This window comes from Panthera tigris, chromosome A3 (assembly GCF_018350195.1).
Source record: "Panthera tigris isolate Pti1 chromosome A3, P.tigris_Pti1_mat1.1, whole genome shotgun sequence".
Classification (NCBI taxonomy): domain Eukaryota; kingdom Metazoa; phylum Chordata; class Mammalia; order Carnivora; family Felidae; genus Panthera; species Panthera tigris.
This window is the reverse complement of record NC_056662.1, coordinates 15,703,805-15,728,774: the sequence shown is the minus strand read 5'-3', so window position 1 is coordinate 15,728,774 and position 24,970 is coordinate 15,703,805. Positions and strand designations below refer to the sequence as shown.

At 44.4% G+C, this 24,970-nt stretch overlaps 1 protein-coding gene across 1 annotated transcript; it reads left to right on the top strand.

Moving 5' to 3' along the window:
* The first annotated feature begins 1,974 nt into the window (after positions 1 to 1,974).
* YWHAB (tyrosine 3-monooxygenase/tryptophan 5-monooxygenase activation protein beta) lies at positions 1,975 to 23,878 on the top strand. The gene is made up of 6 exons (XM_042980320.1): positions 1,975 to 2,166; positions 17,003 to 17,305; positions 19,487 to 19,610; positions 20,492 to 20,655; positions 21,479 to 21,574; positions 21,874 to 23,878. Exons 2-6 carry the CDS (start codon positions 17,012 to 17,014, stop codon positions 21,928 to 21,930), a joined length of 735 nt encoding a protein of 244 aa, XP_042836254.1. The 5' UTR covers positions 1,975 to 2,166; positions 17,003 to 17,011; the 3' UTR covers positions 21,931 to 23,878.
* Positions 23,879 to 24,970: the final 1,092 nt, after the last annotated feature.

Below are 24,970 nucleotides of genomic sequence, written 5' to 3'. Positions count from 1 at the left end.
TAATTTAAAAAAAAAAAAACCTTTATAGAATCTAAGGCTCAAGTATCTTCCCTTTCAAAAAGTCTTTCCTGCTCTCCCACCAACCCAAGATGGATTGTGCCTTTCTCTCAGGCTCCCAAAATATCCTGGGCTTCATCTGCCACATTGTATTTCAGTATCTGTTTGTCTGTCAATAGCTGTGGTTTGTTGACCTCTGGCCTAGAATGCAGAGATGATGAAAGCAGGTAATCCATGCAACCTGTTAGCAGACACTCAGGGGTGCCTGGCAAAAGGCACTTCTGTTCCCTCAATGCACTGATGACGTCATTTGGGTATAATTATCATGAGCCCTCTGACCCACTAAGGCATTTTCTGGATGGGGGCAGAAGCCACAGTCAGATTACACTGCATTATTTCAACCTGAGCCAATCTCTAGATTACTGATCTTTTTTTGGTTTGCCAAAGATGGATCCCCATGGAGAAGTTTTTGCACTGGAAACTCTTCTGGGGTTCAAATCCTGCGGTTTTAACATCAAATCCGTGCTGTTTACATTACACAACACTCTCTTTCAATCTTGCTCATATTAAAAGTGTAGGGGTCACTGGCACAAATGCCTACGTGCAGATACATAAATGAGAAAAGCAGACTCAGGTCGGGAGGGGACCCTGGCACTTTGAAAAGTCTCTGACCTAGAATGGACAGCCACTCCTTGGCTTCAGCCCATTGTTGCCACACAGGAATGTGAACACAGTCCTGCCAGATGGAGTACTGATGCAGATTTCTGTTCACACGGAAATTTCTGTCTTTAAAAAATGTTGGCAACTAACACAAATGGTTTAGAAATACTGGAGCTGGCATATTGGGAGGATAGGGCATCATCCAGCTGAAATGGGGTTTTATCATGGAGGGGAGAGAGCAGGGAAAGGGAGAACCTTGACTGTCACCTGTCACACTCAAGGCGCTTATCAATAGTCTTCCAGGTCTGAGTAACCACCAAAGGATTTAAGCAAGAAAGGGAAGATAAGAATGGCATTTCTTAGAGATCACTTTGGCAGTTGATGGGGGCAGGGCTGAGGGTAGGGTGGTGAGTTAGAAGTCTGTAGCATTCAGCTAAGTAAGGGTAAAGGAGAGATGACAAAGGCCTATTTACTTTGTTCTTTCTCCTACCAGACTGTAAACTCCAAGACAGCAAGGCCCGTCTGTCTCATGCTTGCTCTGTCTCCAGCACAGAGCACAAAGCCTGCTCAGTAAATATTTGTTAAAAGAATGAGAGGGAGGAGAGGTGAAAGACGTTCTGGAGAACTGAGTTTAATGGGAGTGGGGGCTGTAGAGGCCTGTTTCCTTCCCTTAAGCTTCCCCTAGGAGGCTTGGGAAGGGCGTGTCTCAACGAAGAGATCACAGAGACCCGCTTCAAAAAAAGAACCAAAGACTTGGCCGGTTCCAGTCCTGGTCCGGGCCACAAATGAGCAAAATGGTAAGTACCGTAAAGGGCTAAAGGGAAGATTAAGCGAAAATTGAGGGAAAAGCAATTTCTGTCCTTCCCTAGGTCCAGTATTCCCAAAACACATGGCGAAAGGGGACTGACCTCAGCCTCCGACCCGGTGGCGATTCCTTTTTGGGTGGGGAGGGAACGGATGACCCCGGAGACTGTGGTCCTGGTCCTGCCGGGTTCCGAGCCCAAGCAGAGAGCGCAGCACCTGGGGCTCACGCCCGCCCAAGCCCTCACCTCGCCCAGTCCCCAAGTTCCCACACGTTCCCTCCTCCCCCGGCTCCACCCCCTCTTCTCCCACCGCCTCTTTCCGCCCCCATTTCCGTCCCCCTCCTCCCGCCTCCTCCTCGCTCCGCGTCCGCGGCGTACGGGTCTCCTCTCCCCTTCTCCTCCCTCCGTCAGCGCCCCTCTCGGGCGGCCGGGGCAACCCCGTGGCCCGCTCGCCCAATGAGGAGCCGGCGCAGGGGCGGGGCGGGGCTCGGGCCGGAGCGGAAGTGGTGACCGGAGCGGAAGTGGAGCTGCCGCCACCGCCGCCGCCGATTCCGGAGCCGGGGTAGCTGCTGCCGCCGCCGCCGCCGCCGCCGCCGCCTTTGCAGCCGCCGCCGCTGCTGCCTGAGGAGTGGGCTTGGGAAGGAAGCGGTGACCCGCGCTCGGAGCTTCGCCCGCAATCACCTTTGCTCCCTGTTGTCCTCTCCCGGTGAGTGCGGTGCGGGGTCCGCCCGGGGCCCCTGGGGGCCCAAGCGCGAAGCTTTTCCCAGGCGCCGGCTGCCGTGGCGACGCGGGCGAACCCGCTGGTGGACCCCGGGAGGTGTTGGCGCGCGGCTTCCCCGGCCCCGCGAGGCCGCCTGCGGCGCAGGCCCGGCCTGGCCGCGGCCCCTCCCTGTTTCCGGGGCCGAGCCCCATCGCTCTCGGAAAGGCCTGGGCAGCCCTCGCCGCCTGCGGCCCTGCCCTGCGGGCGGGGTGCGGCTCCGAACGGGACCCGGAGGGACGTCGACCCGCGGACCCCCGACCCTCCATTCCCCCCCTCCCCAGCTTCGATCCCTGCGCGACCCCTCCCTGCTCCTTGGCGAAAACCGACCCTTTAAGCCCTATTAACCCTGTTCCTTGCTTTCTGGTTTCCAAAAATTAAAATTTAACCCAATACGGGCGAGTTTTCGAGGCCCAGGGCCTGTATTGACTCCCCTGGATGGGTAAGGGGTTTAACCTTGGGAGAGAGCAAAGGGGAAACCCCCTCCCACTTTGCAGTAAAGCCATTTCTTCATCGTTCGCTGGCTTGGGAGCCTAGCAGAACCCGAGATTCCCTGAGAAGCACAGGGTTGAGGTTTGAACCAAGAAAATGCATTTGTTGGAACCGGTTACTGAGTCAGGCCTGATGCCCGGGAAAAAAATATCAGAGACTGAAAATCGGGAGTGTTTTCCCACGGTATTTACCGTCATTTAATGCCAAAGTCTTTTGTGTCCTCACCCAACATTTACCCATACTGTGTGTTAGCACGTTTTTGGGGCTGAAATTTGCCTGGTGCCCTCCCTGGTGATGGGGAAGGGGTGGGATTGATTTGGGCCCCTTATCTTTAGAGGATTGAGTACATCTTTGTTGCAAATGGAGAACTGCATGTAATGGGGTTTTCAAAGGTGGCAGTATTGGTAATTTGCCAGCGTTTCTGTAAAAATGCATGTCTCTTGTCCTTGGCTTCACTCCCTATTTCTTTGGTAAGGCTAGGTAGCATCAGACTCTGATTTTACTTGTCCTGTGTGGGAGACGGAATTTGGCAAGATGATGTTATGAACATACAAAATCAGGCGGCCACAGGATCCAAAGCAGAAAGATGAAGCACTTTCAAGAACATGAAAATTGTCTGAATTTCTCACTGTGTCTCAATTGTTCAAATGAAACCACACACATAGGCAGTTTATAGAACTGGACACACAGCTACTCAGCTTTTTGCATTTTCTCTTTGGAAATTTATATGTATAAATAGTGCTTGATTATTAGTGATTTTCTTGACTGCTCCCAACGTACCCCATTTCTCAGGAATATCTCAGTTGTCTGAACCCTCATTTTTCTTGGATCTTTTTCCCTAGCAGCATACAGAATGGTGAGGGTAAAACGTGTCAGTTTTTACTGAACCCTACTTAGAATTTTAGGTGTGGTCTTCCAAATGGAACGCTAATAATTCGTAGCATCTACTGAATTATTTTCCTAGACTCTCTTCAGTGAGATAAGAAACCATTCACCCATCTTACAGATGAAGTCTTTATGGGAAATGAGGTAATTTGGACTAGACCACACACCTAATTTTTAGATTGAATATCCTCATTCATCAGGAGCAAATGTTTCTGGACTGTCAGCTCCTGGAGTATGGCTCCTACCCTATAATCTTCTGTACATTTCCCATCATGCAGTGCTTGTGTTATGTTGAAGCCATTTTAGAATTGGAGCTCTATAGATCAGGAAGGCAGCCTCCATAAAACCAGGCGGAGCAAATTCCCATGATGCTAGTTCCGGAGGCACAGTCTCCAGAGACTTGAGCCACTGCAAAAAGTGACTTTAGCCCAATTGGCTGTGGATATAGAAACAAAGAGCACTGGACTTGGAGTCAGATAAATTTGGTTCAGGTCTTGCCTATGGCATTTTCTAGCTGTGGGATCTTTAGCATGTTACTTAATCTCTGGTTCTTAGCTTCTCTATCTCCAGAGTTGTCCTGAGGCCTTTTTTACAAACTGTAAACTGTTAAATGTAAGTTTTTTTTTTTTTTTATTAAATCACAGAGTCCACTATTAATAGCTTTCTTTTTTCTTCAGCTGCATTCTCATGAGACCCATCCCTGCTTTATATACCTGTTGCTTTTCAAAAATCGATATATTATTGTAGAACTTTATTTTGTGTATAGCATCTCCAGTCTTTCTGAGCCTATTTGCATCTGTACAATACGAATGGTAATATAGTCTTTGTTGTGTTGTGACAAACTCAATAATTAAAATAAGCATATGGGGTATAGTAGGTGTTTAATAAATGTTAGTTGACTATATCTGTGAATATACATATATAGAGACTAGACAAAGCATAAATGCTACATAGGATAGACACAAGAATCCATCCATTTGTGGGGCACTTGGATGGCTCAGTTGGTTAAGCGTCTGACTCTTGATTTTGACTCAGGTCACAATCTCCCAGTTCGTGAGTTTGAGCCCTGATTCATGCTCTGCTCTGACAGCCTGGAGCCTGCCTAAGATTCTCTTTCCCTCTCCCTCTGCCCCTCCCCTGCTTGCTCGCACGTGAGCTCTCTCTCAAATAAACTTAAAAAAAAAGCCGTCCATTTGTAATTTATTCGTCAGCTGATGAGGTAGCATCAGGTAATTAGCCTATAATAATAGTAATCACTTACACTGCCTACTGTGTGGCAAGCTTTGTTCTAAGCACCTTACACATATTAACCAAGTCTTCATAACAACTAACGATAGGTAAGTACAATTAGCCCCATTTTACAGATAAGGAAATTGAGGCATAGAAAAGTTAGATAATTTCCCCAGGGGTGTATATACTTAGACCCATACACAGCACAAGGTAAGTAAGCGCTGCAGCCAGAAATCAAACCCAGGCACTTTGGCTCTAATAATAGGTGTCTGCTAATGGTAGAACATGTTTTGTGTGAACACCATTTAGTTCGTAATGTTTCTTTCCACATATCCTATTACAGTAAATGTGTTTGGGCAGGAATTTTAGCTATTTTTGAGGATAAATGTCATGTAATACATTGGAGGGACCGTATTCATTCTGACCTGTAGGGATGATACTGCTGGTGAGCATCAGGAAGCAAGCTTGTGAAGACCCCAGTGTTTCTAGCATTTGCTTCATATTAGGAAAAGGATTCATCAGTTACTTTGTGGCACACCGATTTATCTAATCCTAGGTTCTTTACCTAATGGGATGTGGTCAGGACTGTCATCACTGATTTTGGTTTATCATACTACTTTTTTTTGTAGATTTTGATACTTTCCCTATTTTGTTGGGGACGAAGAGATGAGAAAATAAATCTATGTAAGTAGAGAGAAAATTATAACTTCCTCTTAGGCTACCTATTCTTTCAGTGGCATCACATTAGGCAGCTGTCCTTTAAACAAGGATACCCCAGAATTAACTAAGATTTACTTGTAAAGGGACTTTACACCCCTTGGTTCCTGCATTTTTGTAGGAGAGGTGGCAGTTCACGCTAGCAAGGGGGCGAGAAATTTGCTTTTTCAAAGCACCTTCTGAGCATTACAACCATCTTGGTCTCTACAGGAATCTGGTTCTGGTAGTCATCTGTGTGTCATGAGGGAGAAACTTTACAGTTGGAGCTGGATTCTAAGGGAATTTTTCTAAGGGGAATACTTAGGGAGGAAAAAGAGACTAAAGTACTTTCTATTTTGGGATATGTGTGCTAAAAGCCAAGTAAAAAAGCTTACTGCTTTCTGGGCTAAAAGATTTTCTAATACAGGCATAGTTGTGTTTCTAATATGTACTTATAATGAGATGAGATTGATTGATGACCTCAAGAGAACAAGTCATTCCCAACAGTAAGTTAGTGAGACAACCTTTTTTTTTTTAAATAATCTGGCCAGTTCTCTCTTATGTAAGTTTTTTTCCTGTTAGTTTTATTTCATTGTTTAACCTGAGAGACCCAACAGTAAAAGTTATTTCTGAATGGCCTTGACCGGGACAGAGGTAACAATAAAGTAGATATGAATCCTGGCCATTGTTCTATTTGCCCACAGACCTCAAAGCTTATTTGACAGTCTCTTGAGTTTTTGGCATATGCTATTTTTAACTCCTTAATTTTATTTTGATTTTTAAAGCTAGATGAATTAACGTAAGGTCAATTCTGAAATCTCACTGTAATAACTTTGTATGTTTTTTGAAAAGTTGTCCATTTTATCTTTTCCTTAAGTAAGCATTGGGAATCCTAGTTGAGCATTAGGAGGTAGTGCCACATAGAGGAAAGACCATGTGGCAGCTAATACCTGTGTGACCGTGGGCAGGTTACTCCTGGCATCTGTGAAAGGGGACAATGGCACCTACCTCATAGAATACTTAGGATTAAATGAGTTGATAATAAAGGCCTAGTGCTGTACACGTTTAGGTAAACCATAAATGATGGGTATTTTTGTTATTTATTAAATCAACAATCAACTGGCATGGACTTTTGAAAAGAGGAGATGGACAGAAAATATTCTAAGGGCTTGTTGAAACCCAGTTTGAATCTATAAATATAAAAATTGGGGGGTGCCTGGATGGCTCAGTCCATTAAGTGTCTGACTTCAGCTCAGGTCATGATCTCGCAGTTCGTGGGTTTGAGCCCCGTGTCGGGCTCTGTGCTGACAGCTCAGAGCCTGGAGCCTGCTTTGGATTCTGTGTCTCCCTCTCTGTTCCTCCCCGACTCATCCTTTGTCCCTCTCCCTCTCCCTCCCTCCCTCCCTCCTTCCTTCCCTCCCTCCCTCCCTCTCTCTCTCTCTCAAAAATAAATAAACATTAAAAAATAATTCAAAAATTAGTAGCTGAGAAACATTAGTCAAAAAGTATAGTGTTGTCTTCTGATTGGAGCTAAGGTGGCTCTACTCAAAAAGTAGACTAAGGCAGAATGTAAATATAGTCTGTATTTTATAGGTCAGATGTGGTCTACTTATCTCTGTCCACATAGGAAATAACAGCCTTCTGCACTTCTTTTAAAAAAGTGCATCGATGGGGCGCCTGGGTGGCTCAGTCGGTTAAGTGGCCAACTTCAGCTCGGGTCACGATCTCGCGGTCCGTGAGTTTGAGCCCCGCATCGGACTCTGGGCTGATGGCTCAGAGCCTGGAGCCTGCTTCCGATTCTGTGTCTCCCTCTCTCTCTGCCCCTCCCCCGTTCATGCTCTGTCTCTGTCTCAAAAATAAATAAAACGTTAAAAAAAATTTTAAAAAAAAGTGCATCGAGTGGCGCCTAGGTGGCCCACTCGGTCAAGTGGCCCACTCTTGATTTTGGCTCCGGTCATGATCTCGAAGTCGTGTGATTGAGCCTGGTGTCAGGCTACATGCTGACAGCACAGAGCCTGCTTGGGATTCCCTCTCTCCCTCTCTCTCTGCCCCTTCCCCACTCATACTTGTGTTTTCTCTCTCTCTCTCTCTCTCTCTCAAAGTAAATAAATAAACTTCAAAAAAAAAAAAGGGGGGGGTGCATCAAGTGATGAAACAGTCCTACTCAGCATGGCAGGCATTATGCCACAAGTTGGGTGCCCAGAGATAAAGTCTGGATTCCTGCCTTAAACTCACAGTCCAGTGTGGGAGTCAACAAAGACATTTAGGGTAAACTATGCTAAGTGCTACTTTAGAAATAAGCATAGGTAAATTAACATGTGTCTTTCTTTTAAAAGTCTTTAAATAAATCCATTTGGATTTAAAAGAAATGAGGTGTGGGGGCGCCTGGGTCGCTCAGTCAGTTGAGCCTCTGACTTTGACTTCCTCTCAGGTCATGATCTCACAGCTCCTGACTTTGAGCCCCTAGTTAGGCTCTGTGCTGACAGCTCAGAGCCTAGAGCCTGCTTCGGATTCTGTCTCTGCCCCTCCCCTGCTTGTGCACGCACCCTGTCTCTCTTTCTCTCTCTAATAAACATTAAAAACAAAAATGAGGTCTGTAGTTAAGTGTCCCTTCCCTGGCTGACCACTTTTGTGTGGCTGCTATCTGAGTGTTCACAGTGTGTAGAGACTGTTAAGTATTTTGCATCATGAACTGGTTTACTTCTTACAAAAACCATATTGTGTAGATTTGCCTGTTTTGTGCATGAGAAAACAGACTCACAGAGGTCAGGTAACCTATAGAGTTGGGGTGTGGTACTGGTAGTTGGGCTGAGTCACTCCATTATGTAGGTGGGCTCAAAGCTTTTGAACCCTATTTACAAGATTGACCAGTTGAGCTGCGTTTATGGATCAGAATCAGCATATTGTCTCTTGGGATTGATCCTTTAAAGCCAAGATATCAATTTGTTGTCCTGTCTGCTGGGTTCACATTGTGTGACCTTGGGTATCACTTAATACCTCCATTGTTTTAGTTTTGGCTAATTGGACGTAATTAACAACAATATTCAACAACTGATGCAGAAGAGGGAAGAGATTTTGAAATAGAAGTTTTCCTCCACAATTCTGTGTTTGCTGGACATCAGCGCTAATGATTTTGTATTTCGGACATGCTGTTTCATTTTCTGACAGAGAGCCTGCAAATGTTCGGACGGAATTAAGTTGGTGACATGACTCTGAATTTTGTGTGTTGAATGGCACACAGACATGTTTAGAGTGGGTGTTTTTCAGCGAGTAGTTTTCTTTAAGAGCTAGGAGTACTTCACTTTTTCTGGGTAGCACCCCCTGACCATCAGGTCCCATTGACTTTCTCACTCCTTCCTGCTTGTAGCTTGGCATCTGTTTTTCCTTCAGCGGAGTGACTCCAGAACTGTACCTTTGGCCTTATGGTGCTGTGGATGCTCTGTCCGGAATGGTGCGGCTGAACGCTAGTCAGAATTTACGATCCCTTCCTACCCCGTGGAAACTTGGGAGTCTAGATTTTTAAGGTGCTCCTGTCAGTGAGTTCCAAGAAAAGAGTTCATACTCAAAAAGAGTTTTTTCACTTGCAGTGATTTCAACACACTGAATTATATGCACTACGTTTTTGTGAAGTAGCTTAAGGGTAAGAATGTGTCTACTTTCTTTCCTTTACTCCGACCGGGCACCTACTAGCCCTTTTTTTGCACATCATCTTATTTGATAGCAACTAATGTCTCCTTTTAACATTTGAGGAAACTGAGGCTCAGAGAAGTTACTTTAAACGTCGCCAAATTTCTCTTTTTGAAGCCCAGATTTGTTGTATGTGGGGCTTTCCTAGAAACAGATTCCATTCCCGTGTGTTTCATAATTAGACACATGATAGACCATGGCATCCTTATTTTAACTTTTCTAGCAAATTATTAAGCTCCGTTAAAGCTCAGTATTTTATTATTTAAAAAGAAATTTTTTTTAATGTTTATTTATTTTTGACAGAGAGAGAGACACACACACCCAGAGCATGAGCAGGGGAGGGGCAGAGAGAGAGAGGGAGACATAGAATCTGAAACAGGCTCCAGGCTCTGAGCTGTCAGCACAGAGCGCGACGCGGGGCTCGAACTCACGGACTGCGAGGTCATGATGAGCCAAAGTCGGACGCTCAACCGACTTTGCCACCCAGGTGCCCCAAAGCTCAGTATTTTAGAAGTGAGCATGTCCTTTTCCTTGAAGACAAAACATAACTGAAAGTTAGATATAGCTGAAGGCCACGTTTCACAAGGTCATTTTCAGTTCTTTTCTTCCTTTGCAAGGCTGCTTTTCTTTTTTTATATGGATTAGCACTGGGTAGTCATTTTTATTTTTATTTTTTTCCTTCCTGTGCTTGGATATCTGCTTCATGCTACTGCGAAATGGCCTCTCAGTATTCTGAACCTGGCTAAAAGAAATCCTCTAGGCAAAGAATTTTGAGATAGAGGGCCGTGGTTGGTTCGTAGATACTTTCATTTCAGCATTTACTGTCAGATTTGATGTTTCATGTATTTGAAGGAAATCCTGTCATTTCATGCGCACCCTCAGAATTATTCTTCATAATATCACTTAGCGGTATTTTACAAAAATGAAATACTTTTGTGCCTCTTTTTCTTCCTCTTCCGATTATATGTATCTCTTTAATAGATAAGTGACATTAATTCCCTTCTTTTAACAGGCCTGTAGTCTCGTACCAACTATCCATCTTCTTAACCGCTCTGCTCGTGGAGATTTAGCTTGTTTCCAGTTTTTCACTAAGCATTGCTGATTTAATCGGCAAATGCTTCCCAGTCCTCTAAAGTGTTTACAGGACCTCATCCAGTGGCTTAGCAGAGATAGACACCCATCATCATCATATGGCTGTGCTTGAGAACCGTTCTGAGGCATCTCTGTGTCGGCATTCCTGATTGGTGCCCAGCACAAGGAAGTCTGCTGGTACTCTGCCTGGTTTGATGTGTTGCGGCCTCCAACAGGTTTGCTCTGGCGTCTTTGAGCGGTCAGTGCCAGGCTGGATGGTGAGACCACAGCCTTTTAAGGTTTCGGGGAGGCAGATAAAAGACCTCTTGCTGATGTTTCTCTTGGTAGGACATTGGTTGAGAGTCTCAGAAGAAAAGTAGGTCCTGATTATAAACCGTCACTTCTTGGCATTCAATTCAAGAAAATTCAATTAGGAACTAATGAGCGAAGGTGTTATGGTTAACATGTGTGTCCACTTTGAGGCTGTTGAAGGCTGGAGTCTTATCTAGGAACGTTAACATTGTAACATACTCACCTCCTATACAAGAAGAATCTAGACTTGCTTTCCTTCTCCTGGGTTGAATGTTAAGTAAATAAATAAAAAACCGAGCTCACATCTGTGGGCCGACACAGGGATGTGTAGGTACTGTTAGAGGAATAATAGTGCTTCCATTGGTTTCACACTATGCATTTCTTTTTAGAAAAAGATTTCCCTTAATTCCCTGCACCACCTCATCACAGCACCTCTTGTGAGCTAGATGTCATGTCTCCAGTGCACAGATTGGAAGGCTGAGATCGAACAAGCTCACGGGGCTTTGTAGTAGCACATCCCGCTCTTACACCTGGTCCTGTTGCCTTTCTGCCATAACCACATACAGCTACCCTGCTCTTTCTGCTCTGCCGGTACTGATTTGTTGAGAAAAGTTGACAGATACTTATTCGAGCATTAGTTTTGTGCTTGGCACAGCGTTAGGCATTAAGTGAGAAACCAACGGGGAGCTTTCCTGTGAGGGCATAACACGTGGGACTGTTGGTGAAGCGACCCTGCTCATCGTGTGTACCAGAAAACATATGGAATGTAGGCCCTGGACTGTGTCATAGGCTACAGGTACATTTGGGTTCATAGGCTGGTCCATCAGCAGGGGCTGGGGTAGCCATGGAAGGCTTTCTAGCCAGGTGGATGGATAGGGTTTGCGTAGGCAGGAAGTACAGAGGAGAGCATTCTAGACCGAGGAACTAAAAAAGCCCTTTCAGGGGTGTTTGAGCCTGACACGTGTAGGGTATTCGAGGGTCTTCTCCAGCCGGAGAGGAAGATCCATGTTGGAGAGTGGCCAGTGAGAAAGCCGGACCGGTACGGAAGAGCCACATCGACAAAGGACTTCGAAGGCCGGGCAGAGTTTAGACTTGGTGGAGCTGCCAGAAGAGTCGTTGAGGGTGACTGAGTGAGGGTGGGGGCGGGACTAAGTTACTTTGGTTTTTTTCTCTTTTTCTGTTGAAGTACAGTTGACTGGCCGTGGTACACTAGTTTCAGGTGAACAAGATAGTGACTCGACAAGTCTACACGTCAGTGCTGTGCTCACCCGAGCGTAGCTGCCACCGGTCACCGTCCAGCGCTGTTACAGTACCACTAACGATATTCCCTGTGCCATGCATGCCTTTGGCAGAGTAATTTTGAAGGAGGATGCAGGCGTACAAGGAATGAGGTACACACATTATGAGGATTTAATGTGCTTGTGAAGAATAGGTACTTGGTGTTTTGAATTATCTGAGCGGAGGGAAGACTGCCACGTTTGCAGTTTTATTATTCCTTCATTTGGGGATCTGTTCATGCAGCAGATGCCAGTTGATGCGGATCGGGTGCAAGGTGCTGTGGGAGATAATGCCCTAAAGAGTTTATGGTGTGGTGAGGGACTTAGAGATAAATACATATCATTTTAGTACTGAAGAAATGTGATAAGTCGTGAAGAGAGAGATAGATGAAATGCTTTGTTGAGAATATTTTCAGCTTGGAGCAGCTCTCTCCAGTAGAAATAGAATACAGTCCTCACGTGTTAAACATTTTTTGGTGGCTACATTAAAAAAGCAAAAAGCATGTGAGATTTACTTCAATAATGTTTTATTTTTTTGTTATTTTTAATTTTTTTTTGTTCGTTGGAGAAAGAGTGTGAGCAGAGGAGGGGGGCAGAGGGAGACAGAGACTCTTAAGCCGGCACCACGCCCAGCGCGGAACCTGAGTCGGGACTTGATCCCGTGACCCTGGTATCATGACCTGAGCTGAAATCAAGAGTCCAGCACTTAACTGACTGAGCCACCCAGGTGCACCTATTTTAATAGTTTTTTTAAAAACTTAACTCCATATATCCAAAATACCATGGTTTCCACATGTGACATAGCTACATGTGGCCGGTGGCTATCAACCATGGTGGAATGACATCTCCAGCTTGGTGGTTTCAGAAAGACTTCCTGGGGGGATGGCACTCGGGCCACTCTCTGAAGAATTCTGTATGCTCAGTAGATGGGAAAGGACATTCCAGGCAGAGGGAGTGGCTTCGTGAGCAAAGACATGGAGACCGAAAAGCAGACTCCCAGGAAAACCATTTTGGCAGAAGCACAAATTGTGTGGAGGGCATGTTTTGGCAAAAGTCTGGAAAGATAGGCTGGAAAATCTTCAATGACGGGAGTGAATCCGACTACTATTGGCGGGAGGGAACTTTAAAGAATTTTGAGCAGGAAGTGACTCAGTCAGAGTTTTAAGAATGGGTCTATGCTTTAAGACACCAAGAGGGCTGAAGGTAACAGGAGACTAAAGGCCGTGGGTCTGGGGAGACTGGAAGGGAGGCTTATTGCAGATGCAGAACTAGGAACTGTTCCAGATCTCTCTCGTCTCCTGCCTTCCTCCAAACTGCTGGGTGTTGTGTAACCCATTTCCTGTTGAAATTGGTCTAGCTGCTTCAAAATCCGTGTTATATAAGTCAAAAGTTATGTAAGCAGTAGGCATCAGGACACTTGGCTGTGGATTTTGTTTGTTGTAGTTGTCGTGTGCCTGTGTGTGTATGAAATTAAAGTTTTTTAAACAGATGGGTACATTTTTGAAGACATGTATTCAGTCTTAACATATCGTGATGGCTCTCAATGTCCAAGAAGCTCTTGCAACTTCTGAAGAAGCTTGAAATACTTGGCCCCGAAACAGCCCATATTTGATTTTGAGAAATAGGGCATGTACCTTTGGGAGCTCCCAGGGAGCAGTCAGGATTCTTCAGAGAGGTAGGATTCAACTTTCACTGTTTGGGAGGGGAGCTTAAGTGGGGGGCTGGCAAGGCCAAAGAGTTTCGTGGCATCTTTGGGGCAGTGTTGATCCTTTGTGTTTCTCTACTACTCTTTTATAATCCCGCATGTGATGGCTTGGCTCTGAATTGGCTTTGGGCCAGTTCTTTATTAATTGGAATCTTTCCCGGTGGAGTTGCACAGTGCTGTTCGATGAACTTCAGAGTGGGCCACTGAGTGATCGCTAACTTTGAATTCATCCGCAAACTGGAACATTTCTGAAGTTATTGAAAGTTAGCTTCTCTCAGAATGTTTCTCACTTTGAGGAGCAGCGAAGATAGGATTATTTGCTGTCTGAGAGTGTGAAAGACTTTGTGGTCAAGAAAATTAGACATAGTGAGTAAGTGTGTAATTTGAACACGAAGGATGGCGTCCTTTTGATGGACTTTGATCAGAGTAGACTAGGCTGCGTTGTGGCAGCCAACAGCACCAGCATCTCCGTGACTTCACCCAGTGACCATACTTCCAGTCCAGGGCCAGCCTGTAGGAGTCCCTGCACGACAGTCACTCAGGGACTCGGGCTTCCGGCACTGCACAGCGTCTAGAGCACACGGCCTTCTAGGTGGCTGCTGTGTAAGAAGAGAGCCTCTCCGATGACATACAGGCTTTCAGTTGTCACCTGGAAATAGCATCATTGCCGCTGTTTGATTAGAACGAACGCTGTGCCCCTGGGGACTGCCGGAAAATGTAGGAGAGCAAATGGAATGTTTCATGAGGGTTATTATCTCTGTTACAGTCTCCCTCTAGTGACGTGGGTGAAGATGTCGGGCAGATCAGGTGAGACTTGCTTCACTGAGTGTGAGCTTAGAATTAGCAAGCCTTATGTAGGACGAGGCTCTGAGTATGACTTAGATCATAGGCAGTGGGAAGGAAAATAGTAGTTCTGAACTTAGAGAACCAAATCTGTCGGAATAGTCTAGGTTTGGGGCGTATCTTATGCTCCATCTAATAACACATTTTCATGTGATAGGGCCCTGTCTGTAGAATTTCTTGCTTAAAAATGCAGAAATACATGTCGGGCTCCGTGCTGACAGCTCAGAGCCTGGAGCCTGTTTCAGATTCTGTGTCTCCCTCTCTCTGACCCTCCCCCGTTCATGCTCCGTCTCTCTCTGTCTCAAAAATAAATAAACGTTAAAAAAATAAATAAATAAATAAATAAATAAATAAATGGAAGTGCAGAAATACTTGAGGCAAAACCATGTTGTGAGGAGAGGTTGTACTTCCTTTGCTATTTTAAAATTATTAGTCATTTTCAGAGTCTTAAATTGTGATGCTGTGTATATAGTAATGAAAGAATTTGGGTTTTCTGTTTTATCTTTTAAAGATTTTATTTTTTATTTTTTTTTTTTATTTTTTTTTTTTTTAAATTTTTTTATTTATTTTTGGGACAGAGAGAGACAGAGCATGAACGGGGGAGGGGCAGAGAGAGAGAGGGAGACACAGAATCGGAAACGGGCTCCAGGCTCCGAGCCATCAGCCCAGAGCCTGACGCGGGGCTCGAACTCACGGACCGCGAGATCGTGACCTGGCTGAAGTCGGACGCTTAACCGACTGCGCCACCCAGGCGCCCCTAAAGATTTTATTTTTAAGTAATCTCTACACCCAGCATGGGGCTCGAACTCACAACCCCAAGATCAAGAAAGAGTCTGGCTGAGCCAGCCAGTCACCCCTGAAAGAATTTGTTTTAAAAATACTGATAACTCCAGAGTGCCTGGGTGGCTCAGTTGGTTGGGCGTCTGACTCTTGATATTGGCTCAGGTCATGATCTCAGTTTGTGGAGCCTGTTTGGGATTCTCTCTCTCTCTCTCTCTCTCTCTCTCTCTCTCTCTCTCTGCCCCTCCCCCATGCGCTCTCAAAATAAGTAAACTTTAAACAGATACTGATATTCCTACTATTATTTAAAGTAGTATTTTCCCTTTTTGTACCTAAGATAATAGTATATTTGTGCACCGTGGCACAGAGGGACATATCAAAATTTAAACTAACAGTACGTAAAACAAACTTTTGGTTCGTTTTGTTTAACAAAATTTTTTAGCTACATATTATCCCAAAACTGAATTCTCTGTAAATAGTGATTATTGTGAGGAATTGACTAAGGTGAGGTGAATAATTTGAGGCGTATTCACTGATGGGTGTCTAAAAGGTGTGATAAGCTGAGGTCAGTGAAAGTGACTGTTCCAAATTTTTTTTTTAATTTTTTTTAATGTTCGTTTACTTTAGAGAGAGAGTGCACACGCCGAACGGGAAAAGGGCAGAGAGAGAAGGAGACACAAAATCTGAAGCAGGCTCCAGGCTCTGAGCTGTCAGCACAGAGCCTGATGCAGGGCGTGAATTTGGAAACAGCGTGATCATGACCTAGGCCAAAGTCAGACACTTACTTACCCGACTGAGCCACCCAGGCGCCCCTCAAAAATTTTTTTTTAAATGAACTCAGTTATGGTTTGAAGTTCTGTTGCCGTGCATCTTGAATGCATTCCTCTTACAACCTATGCCATATACAAAATTAGTGCCTGATGCTTGTTTGTAATGCTCTAAACTTCTCAAAGCACCTTCACATAGATCAGGTCTTTTGTTCCTCACGGCAGCGCTCTGGAGAGTAGGTAATGTTCTTCTTCCTTTCCAGTAAGGAAATTGAAGCTCTCAGAGGTTAAGTGATGTGACCAAGGTCATATTTCACTTGTAAGTAGCAGAGGCGATGCTGGAGAGAGCTGAATCTGCCTGCCTTTGGTTTACGCTCTTGTCTACAATGTGTCCTTGTAACAAAGTTAGCAAAGTGCAGAAGATCCGGTAACAATGGCTCCTATTTTTAGGTGCCCGCTCTTGATGGGCACTACCAAATGTAACATTTAAAGCTCTAGCTTTGCTTTAAAATTAATGGAAGCAATCATCACACTTCATCACACGTAAGGTGTTTTTCTCTATACTATGGGAAAAAAAGTCATACTGGTCAAAACCAGACAGTTCTGGAAAGAAGTTAAGGATGTGTGTTTAGCATAAGCCTCTAAAGAAATAGTTGGTACAGCAGCCTCCATGTGCTGGGAAGGCAGACAGGACACATGGGGACAGAGATGAGTCTCCAGGGGTCTCTCAGCAGGGTTGCCCGGAGCCTTCTCCGAACCTCCATTTCTTCACCTCAAAAAGGGGGAAGGGATTGTTGTGAACATATCTACTCTTGGTTAAAAAAAAAAAAAAAAAAAAAAAAAGAAACCTAGAAAGCTTAGCAAAGTTCTTAACCCTGTAAGTGCTCATGTTCAGCATTGCCGAGGGCTTTTGGAAGCACACGTTTCGTATCTAGGCATGATTCTCCCCACACGGTTGGAAGAAGATTTACATTGCATTTCCTGGGCCCTGAAACCTGACACTTGCTTCCTCTCTTTTCTCTCTCTTGCTCCTGTTCTAGGGAACGACCATGGATAAGAGTGAGCTGGTACAGAAAGCCAAACTTGCTGAGCAGGCCGAGCGCTACGACGATATGGCTGCGGCCATGAAGGCGGTCACGGAGCAGGGGCACGAACTCTCCAATGAGGAGAGAAACCTGCTCTCCGTGGCCTACAAGAACGTGGTGGGCGCCCGCCGCTCTTCCTGGCGCGTCATCTCCAGCATCGAGCAGAAGACAGAGAGGAACGAGAAGAAGCAGCAGATGGGCAAAGAGTACCGGGAGAAGATAGAGGCCGAACTGCAGGACATCTGCAATGACGTTCTGGTAAGAGGCCAGTGCTTCTGTTTCAGATAGTGATTTCCAGACAGTATCGATTTAATGTGCAAATACAAACTCTCAAACGACTTCTGAGAGAAAGGTGTTGGAATGTACTGGAAAGCTGCAAACCAGTTGCAACTAATTTGTGAGCGTATGATGTGATTTCTCTCACCTCTTATTTGATCAGAGGTCGCTCATCACAAATGGGGTGTTTTCCCCTCCCCTCAGAAAGACCTGGGATAAACAGGAACACTGAGTCAGCATCCCTCCATCTTTTCTTTAGAAACCGAGTCCAGATAGGCAGGATGTCAGGTAGGTGCAGCCACAGATAGGCTGTTCTGTATGTCAGGCTGAGTGGTGATGCCTCTCCAGCAGGGGAGACGGGAGCAAGAAGCTGAGCTCCCTTTCACCCTCTCCCAGTCGCGTCTGCACAGTGTAAAGGCCTGAAAGTTAGCCACGCCCGTCAGTTTGGCCTGCGTTCCGAAGCCAGATCAGATGCGGTTGGGGATTGTCCTCTCCTGGGTTTTAGATAAGCCTTGGTCAAGTGATTGATTCTGAACTATTTCACTCTGACCACAGTCTGGGGTTGGATGGGAGGGGTGCGTATCCTAGAGCAAGTCATGATCATATTGCCTTTCCCTCACATCCTGAGCCCACTGGGAACTTTCTTTTTCTTCCAGGTGAAATCAGGTAAAAATGAACGGTGAGGGCTGCTTTGAAGGGAAAAGGAATTCACACTTGTGGATCTACCTCCTCCCCTGCTGGCTGCCTCTCCGAATTACTGCCCATGACACCTTTCTTTTGAAAACCAGTACAAAGCTTGTCAGCCATCAGGCAGTACTCCTCCTCCCTAACCCATAAGGAGTCACACCCTGTCTGTCTGCAGAGAGTGTTAAAATGACGACTGCCCCTTGCAGCTTCTCACTCTGATTGACTAAATTCCCTTACAACTAAGCTTTTGCATTGAGCTGCCCTTCTTACGAGACTCATGGTGTAAGAGTGTCATGGCTAAATTTGTTGCCTGTTCGTAATTTGGGGGTTTGTTAATGGTGCACTAATTCCTGAATGTTAGGTACATCTGGTATTCAGATGAAGTATGGCATGCATTCCAAGGGCAAGAAAGTTCCATAATTCCTGAAATGTAGACCAGCTTTTAAGAGCATCTGAAAGAATGTGAAGAAAAGCATGGTACTTACTGCCTCTTAACCAGTTTTTCAGGATGCCACATTCTAAAACAACTCTTCGAAAATATTGCTCTGTATACGAAGCTTGGACTCCTTCAGAACTGCTTTTGTTGTAAGCATAAATGTTTAAAGGAATTTATTATTAATAATAGTATTAGCTACTTTTTGAGTGCTTACTACGTGCCAGGCAACGTGTTAAGCGCTTCATATACACTGGCTCATTTATCCTCATAATTATCCTAGAAGATGGCTATTATGCTTCTCCATTGTATAGCCGGGAAAACTAAGGCACAGGTGCTTAAATACAAGGTCACAGGTAGTAAGTGGCAGAGGAGGGATTTCTACCCAGGTCCGATTGATTTTCAACTTAGTTTTTGGCAGTTTTGCTCTATTACCGCCTTTTTCCTCCCAAAAGGTAAAGATTTTTTTTTTTTTTTTTAATTACAGAAGTAATACAAGTTTATTGTTTTTAAAAGGGGTGGGGGGAGCCAGGCAGAAGAGTATAAATAAGAGAGTAAAAATCATTTCTAATCCTGTCACATAGAGAACCATTATTAACATCTTGATAAATATCCCTCAAGAGTTTTCCCTTCCATATTTGCGTGTGCACATACATATTTTAATATTCAAATAGGATTCATGTGGTATTTATAATCCTTTTTTCTTTTTTTTTTTCCACTGACTTGTTTTGAGAACCTTACCATGTTATCAGTGTGGTTCTGCATCGTCATTTTTAAGGCCTTACGTAGCATTCCATTGTGTGGCTAGACTTTAATCAACCCCTTGTGGATGGTCAGAGTGATTTTTAACAGAAGGACACAGGCATCTGCTGTTATGACCTGGGCTAAAAACCACTTAAAAGCTTTGGATGGAAATTATGTTTTTTTAAATCTTCAAAAATATTATTTAGAAGTGGTAGTATGTGTTTTGAACCTCAAACATAGTTATAACATCTTCTAACTAATATTTCCAGATTCTTAACAGAATGTGAATCATTTTTTAGGAGCTGTTGGACAAATATCTTATTCCCAATGCTACGCAACCAGAAAGTAAGGTGTTCTACTTGAAAATGAAAGGAGATTATTTTAGATATCTTTCTGAGGTGGCATCTGGAGACAATAAACAAAGTAAGTAACTTTTTTTTCTCCTAAGAAATTTGACCAGTAGTGGAGCCAGTCTTCCTTCATAAGAATTTTAAAACCGTTTTTGCTTTGTTCCTCATAGACCCTACTGTCACAGTACTGAAGATTTTGAAGACCACAGCACTGTGCTGACCTGTGATTAGCAGGGTCATGGGGGTGACAAATCAGAATGTATCTAAGGGGAAAACAGGGCATGAAAAGTGTGGCGCAGTAGTGCATTTAAAGAGATCCTTTTCTTAAAAAAAAAAAAAAAAAGGCTCGTTATTGAAACTTGGAAGTATCTGGTAGCCTAGAACCGCTATAGTAAATAGTGATGCATTTCTTTCATCACATACGCGTTTCGTGACGGTGATAACTACAGCTGTGCTTTTATTTAAGTGCCTGCTACGTGCCAAGTATTCTAGAATCTCGTTTATTCCTTACAAAACTCTAGGAGTTGCGGTGGGAATCTGTTCCATTTTTCTGATAAGGAAACCAGGGCTCATGGAAGTTTTCACGTGCTCCAAACCCCACATCTAGTGAATAGGAGTTGGAATTCGAGTTTGGGTCTGTTGACTCCAAAGTCCATGATTCTTCCACTGGAGCATATTGTTTCCCGTGTTCTGTCTTGTTAAAGGTTATCTCTGTATTTCTTAACTGCTTTAGGAGACTTTGTCCTAATTGTTTTCATTTTCTCCCAAAGCATGTCATGTAGTACTTGGCTGAGAGTATACGTTTAACGAATGGTTGTTAATCAAGTGGCGGAGACACCCCTCATTTGATGGTTCCTCAGCCACGCCCAGTGTGGTAAAATAACTAGATGCTGGTCCAGTGTGCGATGCACCTGGGAAAGAACCTCCCCTTTAATGTTCTTATCTTTCTTACAGCCACTGTGTCGAACTCCCAGCAGGCTTACCAGGAAGCATTTGAAATTAGTAAGAAAGAAATGCAGCCTACACACCCAATTCGACTTGGCCTGGCACTGAATTTCTCAGTCTTCTACTATGAGATTCTAAACTCTCCTGAAAAGGCTTGCAGCCTGGCAAAAACGGTGAGAATGACCTTCTGTGCTTTCTGATCATAGGAAAACAGTGTTTGTGTGTGTGTGTGTTTGGTTGGTTGGTTGGTTGGTTGGTTTTGGTTTTGTGCTTGTTTTTTAAGAATTTGTTTTTATTACTGAATTTAAGAAAATTCAGGAGGAAGGTAGTGTGTTTTTTCTTGTCAAGCTCTGGGCTCTGTAGGCCGCTGTTAGGTATTCTATTTCTCATACCAAGATTTGAAGTTACTACTATGTAAACCAAAGAAAGAAATCAGACCAGGTTTTCTTTGTGTGCTGGGTTACCTCCTATCTTCTGTTGGTAACTCAGCTGCCTTTTCTACATATTTTTTAGTCTTTGAGCATGCACACTGTTGTTTAAGAATTTTTTAATCTGGAAAAGTTGTATGAAATGAATTCTCTAAGGTCTGGCACTTAATTGAATCAGATTTAGTGGTGTGAACTTCTGTTCTCACTTTATTCCCTGTATCCAGACCTTTGGAGTTTTAGTAAAGAAAGAAGAAAAAGGGTTACTGGAAATATCTTTGGCAGTTAAAAAGTTATGTGAATTTGTGCTGGGTTGACAGTAACCCCTGCTATCTTATCACATACAGTGAAGTTCTCAGCTAGGACTTTTTTGTCATTGTTCGTTGGTGCTTTATGAACATGCATTATCTGTTTGCTGAAACAGCTAACAAACAAGGTCGTAATAGCCTCAGTTCCCCCATAGTACGGTACTGGAGAAGAAATTGTATTCACTTGTTGTTAACGGAAAAAAATGGGGCTAAACTAGCTCCAGAGAACCTGTGACAGCTTTGCTAAAGGCTCTTTGTTTTAGGCATTTGATGAAGCAATTGCTGAATTGGATACACTGAATGAAGAGTCTTACAAAGACAGCACCCTGATCATGCAGTTGCTTAGGGACAATCTCACTGTAAGTATTGCTGGTTTGTGCAGCTGTTTCTGGAGGGTGTATAATCTTGTTCCTACTCACTATTGCCCAAGACTCAAGGGGAACTGTACCCTGCAAGTACATGTTAAAAGTATTAAAATTGTTAAATTGGTTAGAAATGACTGCTGAAGTTTTGACCTCTGCAGTCTCCCTGTCTTCAGTAATACAGGAAGAATTTTAAGCAGTGAAGATGGAAGGTAAGCTGACACAGGCTGGGCCTATCTCGCTGCGTGAATTTGAGTAGCCCTATTTTGATCCGAGCTCTGTTTTTCTCTTTTCAGCTGTGGACGTCGGAAAACCAGGGAGATGAAGGAGATGCTGGGGAGGGAGAGAACTAATGTCTGTTGTGCTTCGTGATCTGTTCGATGTCACTCTGTACCCTCCACATATATCCCTTTTGTGCGATAAAAAGAAAAAAAAAAAAAGGAGTCGTACGTCGACTTTTAATTTTTCACAGCCTCAGCCTAGCAAAATGGTCCATGGGATAAACAGCTGGCGTTTGTATCTAAAACTCCGATTGGTCACATAAATGCCACGGCATTCTGAAGTTTTTATTTTGATTAACATTGACAGGATTACTGTGTGTTGAATTTTTTTTTTTTTTTTTAACTGAACACTGTGATTATGGGGTTTTGTAACTTAGCAGACCTCTTACTGGTAGAAAAAAATAGACCTGAATTATGTGTAACTTTTTGGAAAGTTTAATCTGATATCCAACTGGTCCCTGAACTACAGTTCCATTGTAAAGTTGTACAGAAAGTTATAGAGATTATATTGTGACGCTGGGGCGCGGAGTGAGACACCTGTCCTGTGACATTCAATTGTGACAGCAACTCACAGTAGTTCTGCCTGTGTTTGGGGGATTACAGGCGCTTGGCCAGTCCGGGCTGTTGCCAGTCAAAAGTTCGTGACCGCAGACGTCCACAGTGTCTTCCTCTGAGTAAACTCGAAGCCTGAAATGGAAACTCTTTGTGGCAGATAATTGGGTTTTGACCCCGTGAAAAGGTCCAGTGCTCCTGGAACACGTGTTGTGTGACATGTGGCTAACACCCCCTTCCTACAGCCGTCATACTGATTTGTCTTATGCTCCCGTGGTGGAATCTGTTTTCCTTATAACCGGGAGCTAGAGGAGCAAAAAGCCGTGTGTGTAGCCTATCAAAAAGGCCGCCTCTGTTTCCTGGGTGATACCTTTAAGAGTAGTGTTCTGCAGAGACTGCCTCTCACTTGAGAAGTACTCAATCTTCAGGTGCTTCCTAGCTCCCGGCTTCTAAATTTTGAAATCGAAACGTTCTTCCCGCTGTCCCTTTTGACTGTTGACTTCGGTATTCTTTTCCCTCTTTAAGTTTCTGTCCTGCTTCCTGACACCGTTTTCTTTTTGAATTCTGCCGTTGTCTTCCGTTCATCATCGTATGTAATCCCATCTGGGCAGGGATGGGGGCCTGCAGGGAGTGAGCAGAGTTGTTGAGCACTTTGGTCAGCAGGCGGCGCTTCAAAGAGTTTCTGAGAAGAGCTCCCAGCACACAGCTCTGGCTTCCTCCGGTTCTCAGCACGCTTGTTGCTCTTCAGTCATACGGAAACCTGAATGGAAAAAGTATTTTTAAACATCCATGATTTCTCCCTGTATTGCAGCCAGCCCTGATAATGCTTGTTAGTACCTGTCACCAGATCTCCCAAGTGTGCCTCCTCCAGCCAAGTTCACAGACCTGTTTGAACAAGACCCTATGATGCAGGGAAGTTGCATGAACGCCGCAGTGGGGAGAGTCCAGAATAGCCAGGCCTACCAGTCTCACAGTTCCCCCCTCTCCCTTGAACATTCCACGTAGCCGTAGTGTCCACCTGTTTGTCCATCTGCTGAAATGAGAAAAGAAACATTCATGCACTGAATTAAAACAAACCAAAAGAAAAAAAAAAAAGGAAAAAACAAAAAAAACCCAAAAAAATCCCTGCCCCCCCCCGCCCCTTCTAGCTGAACAAAAATGTGCAGTTAATACTTGGCGCTTGAAAATGCAGTAGTGAATGTGGAACGAGCCTGTCTGTATATCTGGTAGCTCTTTCTTGCTTTGTGTTTCCTCACCAGTATTCTGCCTCACGTTTGCTTCTGTGACGGTTCTATTGCCGAGCAAGCACACCTGTGGTTGTGAAAATAGTATAGCAAAAAAAGAAAACTCCCCGGTTACCGATGTACTAGATTTGTGTATGTCTTTTCAAAGTTCTAGTTTCCACCTTACATGGAATAATCAGGAAAAGTGTAAAAATTCAAAAGTGAAATAAAAAATTTTATCAGTTGCCTGTGAATTGATCTATGGCGCCATCTCTCTCACTACCAGAACTAGCTGCCTATTCTGATCACACTATTTTTGGCTCAATTCTTTCTTTAGAAGTAGGAAACATCCTTATTTCATCCCAGTTAGAACCCCAAGTCAAGGTGTTGTAAAAGGGAAGAAATTAGCATTAATTAACAACCATTTTCCACCCATTCTGTGCCACCTCTCCACCTTCCACAACAAACCGTCTTTTTTAGCTTCTGGGATTTGTTATCTACATTTATTTTGCATCCCATTCAAGACACACACACATCCCCCCCCCCCCTTTTTTTTTTTAAACCCTGTGAGAGATGGTTGCACAAGGCCTGGTCATTTCCAGGGTTCTACGAATCCCTGTCACTGTCCTAACACTTTATGGTTCACGGTAGCCTGCAACCCTGTTTCCTTATGGCGTCTGCCCCCTTTGCAAAAACTTGCATGCTCCCACAAGGAGAGGGGGGAAAAACATCAGGGTAGAGTGTATTTCAGCCCAAGGTGAGAATGGGTTTGGGGCTGGCTTGCTACCATGTGCTGCCCAACCAGACTAGTTCCAGAACTTCCATCTGTGGCAACCACCCTCAAAGGGCCGTGGGAACCTGCCTGCCTATACTCTGTTATAGTAGGGGACGGGAGAGTCGCTGTGAGAGGTGAGGGGAAATACTGGCAAGTCGGGGCACCTGGGTGGCTCAGTCGGTTAAGCGGCCGACTTCGGCTCAGGTCATGATCTCACAGTCCGTGAGTTCGAGCCCCGCGTCGGGCTCTGTGCTGACAGCTCAGAGCCTGGAGCCTGTTTCAGATTCTGTGTCTCCCTCTCTCTGACCCTCCCCCGTTCATGCTCTGTCTCAAAAATAAATAAACGTTAAAAAAAAAAAAATACTGGCAAGTCTTAGTGGTCCACTGTGGGTTGGGATTTTTTTTTTTTTTTTATGCCCCCACACCACAGGTAGGTTAAGGCTGCAAGCTGAGCTTGGGGTCACTGTCACAACCTTGTCCTGTTAGGTCCCTGCTGTCCCTAGAGAGTAATGGTGAACCTTCCAGATGGAATGCAGGTGGAATGGCTTGTTCAAAAGAAAGG